The sequence below is a fragment of the Podarcis melisellensis genome, assembly GCF_964234715.1.
Source record: "Podarcis melisellensis genome assembly, chromosome: 1".
NCBI classification, from domain to species: domain Eukaryota; kingdom Metazoa; phylum Chordata; class Lepidosauria; order Squamata; family Lacertidae; genus Podarcis; species Podarcis melisellensis.
Genome location: NC_138528.1, coordinates 84,159,366 through 84,171,895, shown reverse-complemented (window position 1 = coordinate 84,171,895; position 12,530 = coordinate 84,159,366). Strand labels below are relative to the sequence as shown.

The 12,530-nt window shown below is 46.2% G+C and overlaps 1 protein-coding gene and 1 pseudogene across 2 annotated transcripts in view; one reads left to right on the top strand and one right to left on the bottom strand.

Moving 5' to 3' along the window:
- The window catches only part of LOC309356791 (uncharacterized protein), a 36,408-nt gene that overhangs the window by 10,574 nt on the left and 13,304 nt on the right, over positions 1 to 12,530 (top strand). The window contains exons 10-13 of the mRNA XM_081888545.1: positions 1,948 to 2,170; positions 2,281 to 2,385; positions 3,943 to 4,008; positions 11,791 to 11,882. Coding sequence (XP_081744671.1) covers positions 1,948 to 2,170; positions 2,281 to 2,385; positions 3,943 to 4,008; positions 11,791 to 11,882 — 486 coding nt within the window. The remainder of the gene's footprint in view (positions 1 to 1,947; positions 2,171 to 2,280; positions 2,386 to 3,942; positions 4,009 to 11,790; positions 11,883 to 12,530) is intronic.
- Positions 10,969 to 11,683, bottom strand: LOC309354278 (large ribosomal subunit protein eL20 pseudogene; annotated as a pseudogene). The gene has a single exon. The product of its transcript is annotated as a large ribosomal subunit protein eL20 pseudogene (transcript).

The window sequence follows — 12,530 nt, the reverse complement described above, 5'->3', positions numbered from 1 at the left end:
GTTTTAAAATAAGCAAGTTTCTACCCTTTGCAAAAACATATGCAGACTTGCCAGGTAATGACACTGTTACAGTCTCTCTACACTGACCACTTTTCTCTCTCACACAGAGAAAGACAACAACCTATTAGCATATGCAAATTTTTAAAATATAAACCAATTTAGCATTGCTAAGCATTAAGCATAAGCAATAATAAAAAAACAGGTCAGGATGATTTAAGCCTCTACCCTGACACTGTCCTATTGATTTGATGCACAGCCTTACCAATTTTTCTGGATTACTGTAAGAACATGGAATTCCCCATGCATCCAGTAATTCCTTATGACTTTGGGTGTTCACCAGGAAAGCACTCCTTTTTGTGGCTTCCATCCACTGGGGGTGAGTAACACACACTGGGGAATTGGCACCAAGGCTTTCTGCCAGGGTGGTTTCTTCTTTGTGTGTTAACTAGCTGGCAAATGCCTGTCTGTGGTAACTGTTACTCATGTGATTTGTGTATCTAGCACCACCAGTTACAAACAGCGCACAGGACTAGCTGAGAAGCATATGGAATTGAGGGGTAGTGTTATAAAAGGTCTCTTACTCATCATTCATAAGAGGTTTTCCATTCTCTCTCTCTCATCCCCCATTGCAAAACAAAGTGTTTCCTTATTCGCCTGCCCCCCTTTTTCTGATCTGTCACTTCTCTAGCTCCTTTGCTGCCAAATTCCACCCTTTCATTCTGGGGCCATGCACCCAGGCCCAAGCCAATTATCAGATTCTTATTGTTGTTTTTGAAGACTAGGTAACCCTGTGACATTACCAAGACCCACCTCTTGAGTCTCAGGCTTTAGGATCCTGGTGGAGACCTGGCTGACAAGTTTCTATATAGCAGCAATATTCCCCTAATGCTGAGTCACTGCAGCTGGCCTCTGCCATCCACCCTGCCTGTTCTAAATTGCTACATCATGTCTCAGCTGTGCTACCGCTACCACCCACCAGTTTATAACAACAATCTATGTTCTGGTATTTTCTCAGCTGACCTGCTGCCTCCATGTTGTGCTAATGTTGGCAGAGCTTGCAGCCAGCTACTCATCTCACCTCCCTCACACACCATTTCACACAAGTCCTTACTTTCTAAAACAAGAAATTTATAGTGTAAGACACATCTGGAGATTATCATCCCCCCCCAATGGAACATCCATATAAGGGCAATTACCTTTACTAGGCTCTTTATGAGGCTGCCTTGTGGGACATCTTTGGGAGAAGAAAAGGCTAAGGAGTAAACCCTACACAAATCCGGAGTGGAGTCCCTAAGGCTGTTGGATGGTGTTTTGTACACCACCTCCTGGCAACTCCTGCAGCCAAGCTGGTGCCAAACATACTGCTTTCCTCTCCTTTGGAAAAAGGAAAACTTTGTGTTTGCAGGTGTCTGTAAACAGGCAAGACCCAACCCCCCATTTCCATTGTTGCGTGAGGTAACCTATGTTTTTATACATCATTTATAATTTTACAATTCTATAATTTCAGAATTGCACCCAGTTCATTTACTCATGAGTTGTTTCTAATCTTTTGACTTGATCATTGAAAGCTCCTTGTGTCGTATTTATATTATTTTGCTTTTAAATCCGTTTTTCCTTTTATGGGTATTTTTGTTGTTTAGAAAAATAAAATACTTAACAGTCTGATACCCTTTATGCAGAGAGGGATGGTAATGTGGCACTAGTACAGAAGGGTTTTAATAATAATAATAATATATTATTATTATTATTAATAATAATAATAATAACCGAACACTAGTGGGAATGCAATCCATGTAGCACTGAGCATCAGGTTCAGAGAGAAAAGCTGCAACCTGAGACCCTGGGCTTCCTGACAGTGTAACCCTAGACGTGTCTACTCTGAAGTCAGCCCCAGGGAGTTCGACGAGCCTTACTCCCAGGTAAGGGTGCGTCCTGCACGCGTTGCAGCCTGAGATGCTGCGAGATGTTTCCACTCACAAAAGGGGGGCGGCTTCCCCGGCTGCGCAAGGGGTTCCGCCGGCGTACCGGAGTCGTAGCGCACATCCGCGTGGGGCCAGGAGGGGGCTCCACGCGCCGCCCGTCGCAAGCGCGCTCCAGAGAATTCCACCGGAGCCCCGAGCAGCTGTCGGCCGCGGCCTCCTCGCCTTACCTCACCGGTTCAGAGTGCAGGGTTCGACGTCACAATGGAGGCGCGCGTTCCATTGGCCGGCGCCGGCGCCAGTCCCAGGGGCCGAGCTGGGGCTTGCAGGCCGGGGCCGCCCTCCGCTCTTCCCTTGACAGCCGCAGCAGGAGGCGAGAGCGGCGAAAAACTCGCGTCCCAAGCGAGCGGGGCTGCGGAGCTGCGGAGCATGGTGCAGTCCGGACCGAGCCTCCTCCAGCGCTGAGGTACGGTTGCTTGCTGGCTTGCCTGCTGCCCGCTTGTTTCTCGGAGCATCGGGTGCCACTGCAATAAAACAAAAGCGAGGCAGATGACGGCCAGGGGAGAACGGCTGCATGAAGAGATCTGTAGATGCAGATCTCTTCTAGGATCCCCGGGATAGGAATGTGGAGCAGCTGGCAGATCCCCTGAGAGAGGCTGTCTGCCGACCCACCGACGAGGCTCTAGCAGCTCTGACAAGCAGAAGTGTTTAGAAGTTGCGCTTGCTGTCAATACGATTTAAAAACCGCTTTACCCCTATAGAGGGGTGGGAGGGTATTGTTTTTCCTATTTCGTGTCTTTGCACTGTAAACCGCACTTGTGATCGTCGGGCGAAGGGCGGTATATAAATTCAGCGATTAATAAATAAAAACAACAATTTCGGTCCTTTGCTATCGCCCTGTCGTCCCAGTATCTAGCAGGACTGAAGGGTCGAAGGGTGGCATCCACCCCTGGTCTCCCCGCTTTCAAGTCACGCTCTTGTGTCGGGTGGGCGTTGCGTGTGTGTACGTACGTTACGCGGAGAGAGCAGCTGAGTTTCGTTCCGCAGTAACTAACGCGCTGCCCAAAAATAGGGTTTAAGATCCGGGAGGCTGTGGGTAGTTTTAGGCATGCCCGTTTCTTCCCCACCCAAAATGCCATCAGAAAAAGAGGCGTTTGCAACCCGCCGGTGCTGCCCTGCACGGAATGCGTGTTGGTTGTTTCTTTCCTGCCGGCAGGAAAATGGGTGCTATGGGGAAAGGCGCTGTTAGAACAGTCGAGAAGCTGAAACGCGATCGGTCCCTCGCACCGGCCGGATGTTGTGCTTGTTGTTGATCCGGTGGCGCACCGCAAAACAAAGGGAGAGGCGAGGGCCCAGAGCCAGCCCCGAGACGGACAAATAAGCATTTTCGCCGGGAAACGGCAACAAAAGCACTCACGCTTTCTAGGAGAACTCGGGAGAAGGCTTGCCCCTGATTGCAGGCTGCTGCAAACAAAATTGTAGGATTCTGCCAGCGGATTGAGATAAATGGGAAGGGGCGGTGGAAGCTCCTAGAGGAAGAGGAGTTGTTTTAAAAGATCAGTTTGATGGGATGAGCAAAGGCAGGGAGTTGGTGACGATTTTATTCAGATTTAATTTGATTCAAACACAAATGTGCACTAGGCGAGGCGGGAAAGAGAATATTACGTTAAGGCAACTTTCGAAGAAGTGAGCTGGTGCCATAAAAAATCCAAACGAAATGAAAGGTGTAGGAAGGTGCCCTTTTTTTCCCTGAGGAAGGGAACTTGATGAGGTTCTGAAGAGTGTCTCAAGTCAAATATTTTGACCAGGAAACCCATCTCCCTGATCTCGGAGTCCTTAATATTACTTAGTATTGGTCTGCATATTTTAGGGTGGTGTTGGAAAGTCATTCTTGACAGAGGGTGACCTCAAATGGAATGTCTCTGCATAACTTGGGGGAGGGGCAGAAGGGAAATATTTTTAATGTGGAAATGGGGTTAGTGTAACATTGTTAAGGTGGAGTCTTTCTGCTTCTTTCCCAGAGGAGGAGAAAAGAAAACCACCCTATTGCAAAAGCCTTCTCTGCCTCTTCTACTCCAGCAAAGTAGAGGTAAGGAAGGTACCCCTGTCACAGAGTTTAGGCAGAACCCAGCTCAGAGGAGGATAGCAAGTGAAGGGGCACCCTGTCATCTCCACACCAGTTTCCAATTTTGTTTACATTTTGGAGGACATGTTGACAGAAGAGTGGATGAACCACAAAGGAAATGGCAACAGGAAGTGGTGTATCATGAATCTGATAAATTGAAAACCGGAGACTGAAGAGCTCAAAGGAGTCAGCGCTGATGAGTATCAGCATTAAAAAACAAACAACCCCACAGTCAACATCTTTGCATTGTAACTGCAAAGAGCATGGGGTTGTGATTTTATTTCTTATCATTCATATAGCAACTAGCCTGCAGGAGTTCTCCTTGTGAGTTAAATGCCCGTGCATCCATTTATATGCTCCAGACAGGTAAGCAACGATCTGCAGGTCAGCACGCGAAGCTGAACTGGGCTGCAACACTGAGACAGAAAACCCTCCTTGGCCGTTTTCCTGCCTTAGTGTTGTCACAGTAGCTATTCTTGCTCCTCCTGCAGCCTCCTAATCTCTTAAAAACTTAATGGCCACTAAACCGCTTAATGCATAAAGATGCTTAATGAGGAAGGCAATGGGCCAGTAGTATCCTTTTGGGTGCACTGGGCCTGGGTCAGCTCAGGTGCTTGTTCAGTGTTACCTTTGGGTAGGAGAGATTCCCCATGGATCCCGGATCCATAGGTTCCATGGCAAGGGATGGTCAGGGATGATAGACATTGGGGGTATCTGGAGGCTCACAGATTCCCCCCCCCCCCGCTTTGCTTGATGATCCAAAACCATGGTGCAAGCAACAGTGTCATGTTGTGGATGCATCTCCACACCACGGGTCTTTTAGGTTGCAAAGCAGCTCTTTGCTGGCTGGAGGCAATTTCATCCGCAGTCTGTGACTGACATAAGCCAAGCAGCTTCCTATATGGAGACAAGCAACATTTCTTGTGTTTTCATAGAATCATAGAGTTGGAAGAGACCTCAAGGGCCATCGAGTCCAACCCCCTGCCAAGCAGGAAACACCATCAGAGCACTCCTGACATATGGTTGTTAAGCCTCTGCTTAAAGACCTCCAAAGAAGGAGACTCCACCACACTCCTTGGCAGCAAATTCCACTGTCAAACAGCTCTTACTGTCAGGAAGTTCTTCCTAATGTTTAGGTGGAATCTTCTTTCTTGTAGTTTGGCTCCATTGCTCCGTGTCCGCTTCTCTGGAGCAGCAGAAAACAACCTTTCTCCCTTCTCTATGTGACATCCTTTTATATATTTGAACATGGCTATCATATCACCCCTTAACCTCCTCTTCTCCAGGCTAAACATGCCCAGCTCCCTTAGCCGTTCCTCATAAGGCATCGTTTCCAGGCCTTTGACCATTTTGGTTGCCCTCCTCTGGACACGTTCCAGTTTGTCAGTGTCCTCCTTGAACTGTGGTGCCCAGAACTGGACACAGTACTCCAGGTGAGGTCTGACCAGAGCAGAATACAGTGGCACTATTACTGCCCTTGATCTAGATGCTATACTCCTATTGATGCAGCCCAGAATTGCATTGGCTTTTTTAGCTGCCGTGTCACACTGTTGGCTCATGTCAAGTTTGTGGTCAACCAAGACTCCTAGATCCTTTTCACATGTACTGCTCTCAAGCCAGGTGTCACCCATCTTGTATTTGTGCCTCTCATTTTTTTTTGCTCAAGTGCAATACTTTACATTTCTCCCTGTTAAAATTCATCAGTTTTAAGCAGTATTCTTCATATATGAATCTGGCCTAAGGCTCCAGCCAGCAGACAGTTTAGTAGCATGGGCTGCTAAACCTGTCTGGGCTTCAGGAGGCTTGGGCCAGGAGTGCTATGCACTTGAAGTTTTGTAGGAGGAGTTTTGGAATTGGAACAGCTTCCCTTAAATCCTGATGCAACCAAGCAGGGGCCATTCAGAAGCTTTCTTTCAAGCACCACCCTATTCTACTTGCATGCGTGAATGGGTTTAGCAATAAGCATCCTAAGGTGATTCCTGATAACCAGGTGTCTTTCCGTCTATCCAACCTGGAAGAAGAGACTTTTCAGTGAGAGGGAGTGTCACCCTTCTAACTAGTGTTTATGCAGAGTAGTTGTTTCAAAAGCAGCAGCACCAGGTCATGGCAATTATAGATCCAAGCTGGGAAATGTGTGGACCGTGTCTGCTGAAGTCAGGCTTCTTTAGTCAGAGAACAGGAGGCTTGTACCTCCCATGTTATTCTCTGCCCCTTCCTAAGGCCATCAGTCCCTGTTAGCAGCACCTGGGACACTGTGATAAGCACAGAGTAGAGGTGGCACCCCATACTGCTCAGATCCAGGCAGATAGTGATAGGAAGATGCATGAGATTGGGACCTGCCTGATTTATCCTTGTGGTGGCTTTGCCCCATTTTTGGACTTATGAAGAGTTTTCCGCAGATAGTTTCATAAGATACACACTTGCAGCATAAGCCTGTGCATGTTTCCATGGAAGTAAAATCTTCCGTGGTACTCTCATGTGAGCATATATATAAGATTGCAGCTGCAATCCATTTATTTTGGAGTAAATTAAAAGACGCCTGCTTCTTGGGAGAAAAGCAATGACAAACCTGGACAGCATCTTAAAAAACAGAGACATAGATAGATAGATAGATAGATAGATTCTTTATTGTCATTACACAAGTGCAACATTGCACAAGTGCAACGAAATTGGATGCCATCCCTTAAAAACAACAAAAGCAAAACAACAACAACAACCAAACAAACCACATTCCAGCCACACCCACACCCACACCCATCAAACTCCCAGGTCACGCTATCGAGTTACAGCATTCAAAAAGGCCACAGCTCTTGGATAGAAACTATTTTTCAGTCTATTTGTCCTTGACTTGATGTTTCTATATCTCCTGCCAGAAGGCAGTAGTGCAAACAGACTGTATCCCGGGTGAGATGAATCCTGCAGGATGTTGTTTGCTTTCCTAAGACAACGGGAACCGTACAGTTCTTCCAAAGATGGGAGAGGATGACCAATAATCCTTTGGGCTGTGGTTATGACCTTCTGGAGCACCTTCCTCTCCCTAGCTGTACAACTGGAGAACCAAGCACAAATACAGTATGTGAGAATGCTCTCTATGGAGCCTCGGTAGAAGGACACCAGCAGTCTCTCACTCAGATTGTTCTTCTTTAAAAGTCTGAGGAAATAAATTCTCTGCTGGGCCTTCTTCACCAGAGCAGTGGTATTTGCGCTCCAAGTCATGCCCTGATCGATAGTCACTCCCAAAAACCTGAATTCCGCCACCCTCTCCACCCGTTCCCCGTTGATATACAAGGGCTGAATGTCCGCCTTTTTTTCCTGTAATCCACCACCAATTCCTTGGTCTTAGCCGTATTAAGAGCCAGATTGTTCTCTCCACACCAAACACAGAGCCGCTCCACCTCGTCCCGATAGGCGGACTCATCCCCTCCTGAAATGAGCCCCACCACCGTAGTGTCATCAGCAAACTTGATGATTTTGTTGCTGGAATAGATGGCTGTACAGTCATACGTATAGAGAGTATAGAGCAGGGGACTCAACACACAACCCTGTGGTGAGCCGGTGTTAAGGCTAAGGGCTGTGGACATATGTGACCCTACTCTAACCCTCTGAGAACGTTCTGACAAAAAATCCAAAACCCAGAGACAGGTGGAGTTGGAGAGTCCAATCGCCTCTAGCTTGGACACCAGTCTATGGGGGAGGATAGTGTTAAAAGCAGAGCTAAAATCCACAAACAGCAGCCTCACATAACTCCCCGGCTGCTCCAGATGGGACAGAGCAGCATGGAGAGTGGTGGTGATAGCGTCTTCTGTGGATCTATTTGCCCTGTATGCAAACTGGTAGTTGTCAAAAGTTGATGGAAGACAGGAAATAATGTGACGGCGCACCAGTTTCTCAAAACACTTCATGATGATTGGAGTCAGTGCAACTGGTCTGTAGTCATTCAAACTACTGATTGTGGATTTTTTAGGCAGAGGAACAATAGTTGACGACTTCAGGCAGGGTGGGACAATAGACTGGTGTAAGGACTTGTTGAAGATCTTAGTAAAGACCCTCGCCAGCTGATCCGCACAGCCCTTCAACACCTTTCCAGTGATGCCATCAGGTCCAGCAGCCTTCCTCGGATTCACCATCCTCAATACCTGTCTCACCTCATGCTCCTCTACAGTGAATGAGGGGCCCCTATGGGCTGATGGCTGTAATACCGGCGTCTCAGGTGGCTCCTTCTCGAAGCGAGCAAAGAAGAGGTTAAGCTCCTCCGCCAGCAAAGGGTCACCGTTGACAGCACCAAGGTTAGGTTTGTAGTTGGTAATATGCTGAATCCCCTGCCACATCTGTCTTGTGTTGTTGCTCCTTAAATTATCCTCAATCCTCTGCCTATAATCCAGTTTTGCCCGTCGAATACCCCTCTTCAAGTTTGCTCTTGCATCACCTTGCCAACAAAGGTCTGTATAGTTAAAGCTATGGTTTTCCCAGTAGTGATGTATGGAAGTGAGAGCTGGACCATAAAGAAGGCTGATCACCAAAGAATTGATGCTTTTGAATTATGGTGCTGGAGGAGACTCTTGAGAGTCCCATGGACTGCAAGAAGATCAAACCTATCCATTCTTAAGGAAATCTGCCCTGAGTGCTCACTGGAAGGACAGATCATGAAGCTGAGGCTCCAATACTTTGGCCACCTCATGAGAAGAGAAGACTCCCTGGAAAAGACCTTGATGTTGGGAAAGATGGAGGGCACAAGGAGAAGGGGACAACAGAGGACGAGATGGTTGGACAGTGTCCTTGAAGCTACGAACATGAGTTTGACCAAACTGCGGGAGGCAGTGGAAGACAGGAGTGCCTGGCATGCTCTGGTCCATGGGGTCACGAAGAGTCGGACACAACTAAACGACTAAACCACAACAACAACAACTTCCACTGAACTCAGTGCTTAACAGGCATGCGTAGGATTGCATATTCAAAGAGCAATCTTAAACCTGTTTCTCAGAACTGCCACTATGTCAGGCAGGGATTACTCCCAGGGAAGTTGTGCATAGGATTGCAGTTGTAATCTCTTAACTGGGCACTGCTGAATACAGCCCATAATGTGTGTTCTGGTTATTTGAGCTATTTTATTTTAAAAAAATAAATAAATCCTTATGAAGCACTTCATGGGCTGGGAAAAAAGCTAGCTGTATGCACATCTAAAGCTGTTCAGAGCTTTGAGTGGAAGTCATCTTAGTGCTACATCGCTCATTCTGAAAGTGCAAGGATTTCTCTTTGCTTAGCAGATCTCCCCCGTCTTCTCCCTGCCCCCACATGCCCTCTAAATCTCTTTCAGGGGTTCCCTCAATGCTCTGGAGCAGATTAAAAGAGGACACAGGGCAGGAAGAGTCCTCTTGCCCAAGCAGAAATCATGGTGCTGACAGGATGCCCTGGTTGAATACCACCCCTAATCTAGTAAGATGATAAAAATAATTGCAGCTACAACCCTAAATAAACTTACTAAGAAGTAACCCTTATTGAACCCAGTGGGACTGACTTCTGAGTTCGCACTGCATTTCAAACTACCCAGGTTGCTACTCTATGCCACAAAGAGCAGTTTCCTTTGTGACCATTAAGCTTCTCTTACAGTTTTTGTTGTAAATGAGAAAGATAAAGAGAGGCATTTGGTATGAGAATAAGTCTTCCAGACAATCTAGTTTTTACTTCCACTTTCAGGGAAAATATGCAATACCTTCTCAAGCTGAAATGTGTTTCACTGCTTTTGCAACATAAAATACATGATTTAATAACTTTGCATACAAAATTTCACTATTTGACATATTTATGAAATGTACAGAGGAATCTTATGCATATTTCGTAATGCCTTCTCTAGTTCAGTCTAGTTTATTCCCACACTTAGGATTGCAGCTTCAGGCTGGATTCCTGTATGCATTTACCTGGAAGTAAGTCTCTTTAAACAATGGTACTTATGTCTGAGTAGATATGCAAAGGTTTGCACTGTTATATCTGTAGCTGGAAGTCTGTGGCACAGTTAGAAGACTGGGACCAGGTCAAAAGGACAGTACACATAGGCTAGTTGCTTCTAGTTTCTCCAAACTAGATCAGATGTCACCAAAAGATTAGCAGCAATTCACCAGCAGGGAAGGCCCTTTCATAAAAGTTGACAGCACCCTCTAGGTGTGGAAATGCAGCTTGTATCTGAGTGTTTATACATCCAAAGCATACACTTCGTTCTCTAATGATGTAGATTGTCCTACATAGAAATCTTTGCAATACGTGTTTTGAGTGGGTAGAAGCTTAAGCATTTCACTCATTCAAAAAATGAAACTATTGCATAGGAGCTTCCCTGTCCACACCCCAGTGTCAAAGAGAGATATATATGAGAAGGCATTCCCACCCTCCCTGGATGTTCACATCTCTATCTATGCACTTTTTAGATCCCTCTTCCTTCTTTTTAAATGACGGGACATTTATTTACAGTGCAAACATAGCAAGCGCATGTGTGGATCTTTCACGTCCCTTACTATTTTCCTTAGAATGTGTGAACGCCACACCTGTTGCTTTTTATCATTTGTCAAGGCTTGGGTGGTTTATTTGTTTGTTTTTTTGGGGGGTTTATAAGCACTGATTTCTTATGGTGTGTATAATCAAGGTGTGTGTAGGAGAAGAAAGTATGGTTCTCGTGGCATTGGCAACATCACGGTTAGACATGATCCAAATAGCTGTGAATCAACTAATGTCCATTGTGTGTGAAGCAGCTTGGAAAGGAGGAGGACACTGTTGGGATGTGGTGTTTTCTGGCAGCTCACAGGAGTCCCTTTTCCAGACATACCTGATTTTGCCAGAGCAGCTTAATGGCCAATCCTTGGTTGGCTACGCCTGATGGATTCTGTTTTTCTCACATTAGAGTTGTGCACCCTTCCCTGCTGCAGGTTCTTTTTCCTCTCAAAAATAACTTTATTGAAACTCAGAGCAAATGAACCAAGTCTGCATTTAGAAGAACGTGTTTGGTCTCTTGGTGGTGAAGCGTGGCTTATGTTGATGATGCAGAACTCTATGGGGCAGAGGGAACTTGATTTTGGAATCATGCAACTGCTTGACAGCTGGTCTGCGGCACTTGCTAGCAGTGATCTCTTCAACCTTCATGATTTGAATTGAGTGAGCACGAGCTCTAGGACGGGCTCCCATTGTGACAGCACTGTGTAACAGCTCCAGCAGTTGTCAAATCCCTGTATTCCCTGTACATGTTATGAGTTCCACTACGAGAATCATAGCGCAGCCAGATACCGAAATTTTTTACCTTCAATGGAGACTTCTCAAAAACCTGTCCACAATACACAATTTCCCCAGAAGATTGCTTCGTCTTCTTCAGCTGAGAGACAAAGTACCAGAAACGGGACTTTGCAACAACATGATTAGGAGCAAAGATGCGCATACGATAGAGAGGTGGTGTTGGGCACTTAGGAGTGGGGAGGCATCTCCCAGCAACTTCCTCAGGGTGCCTGACGCCTTCATAGTGTTGCCTCTTGCCTTCCCTGCTGCAGTTGTACCAGTTGTTTTATGGACTCAGGAACGGTAAAGATCCTGGTCTGGTTGTATCCGTGAACCCTTTTCATGTGTTATTACAAGACTCTTGACACAACCATTCCATTGTTGTTTCTGACTGGCGATAAAGGGTGGGTGGGAGGGCTATTTTAATTTGGATGGTGTTAGCTTGGGTAATGCCCAACAGAGGTGTTCTATACTAACCTTTCCCTCTTACTCTAGGTTTGCAGCATAGCACATTTGGGCACCATGGTGGATTACTATGAAGTGCTGGGGGTGCCCCATGGCGCCTCACCGGATGACATCAAAAAGGCGTAAGTTGCATTCTCTCCATTTCTGACTAAGGCTACTGACTGCTAGTCCTGGTGTGGTGGTTATGAGTGTGACTGTGAGATGTGGAAGTGGTGGCATAGTGTACCTGGCCACAGTTTAGTGGAGGGCAGCCTGTTTAAGTTTGTGACAAGAATAATGAGCACCCAGAACACTGTGTTTCCCAGTGTTAGGGGACACAGGGTGGTTTTGTGGCCGTAAGTTTTATTGCCAACTTTGCCTTGGACTCTGATTAGCCTTGGACACTGCATTTTCCCAGTGCTTTGGGTTTTTTCCTTTCTGCTTCCATCTTTTGGTTCCACTCGAGCTCCTAGTTTTCCTGTGGAGAACCTGGTAGCTACTAGTTTCAGGTCTAATGTACTTGATCTGAGTATCTGTTCTAGCTCTTGGGGCTGTTATGCAGGTACTTAGTTGCCAAATACTGAAAATTCACTTTTCTTGCGACTCCTCAATTGAGGGCTGACTTATATTATGTTTGTCTGATTTCCTTCCACTGCCTAATTAACGTTCACAAACTTTCTGCCTGCAGGAATACTATAGCATATAAAAAGGAGGCTTTAGATTGCCAAGAGAACAGATCAACATAAGTATTTAAATTCAGTTTCCAAACTACATTTTGTATATTTTCCAAA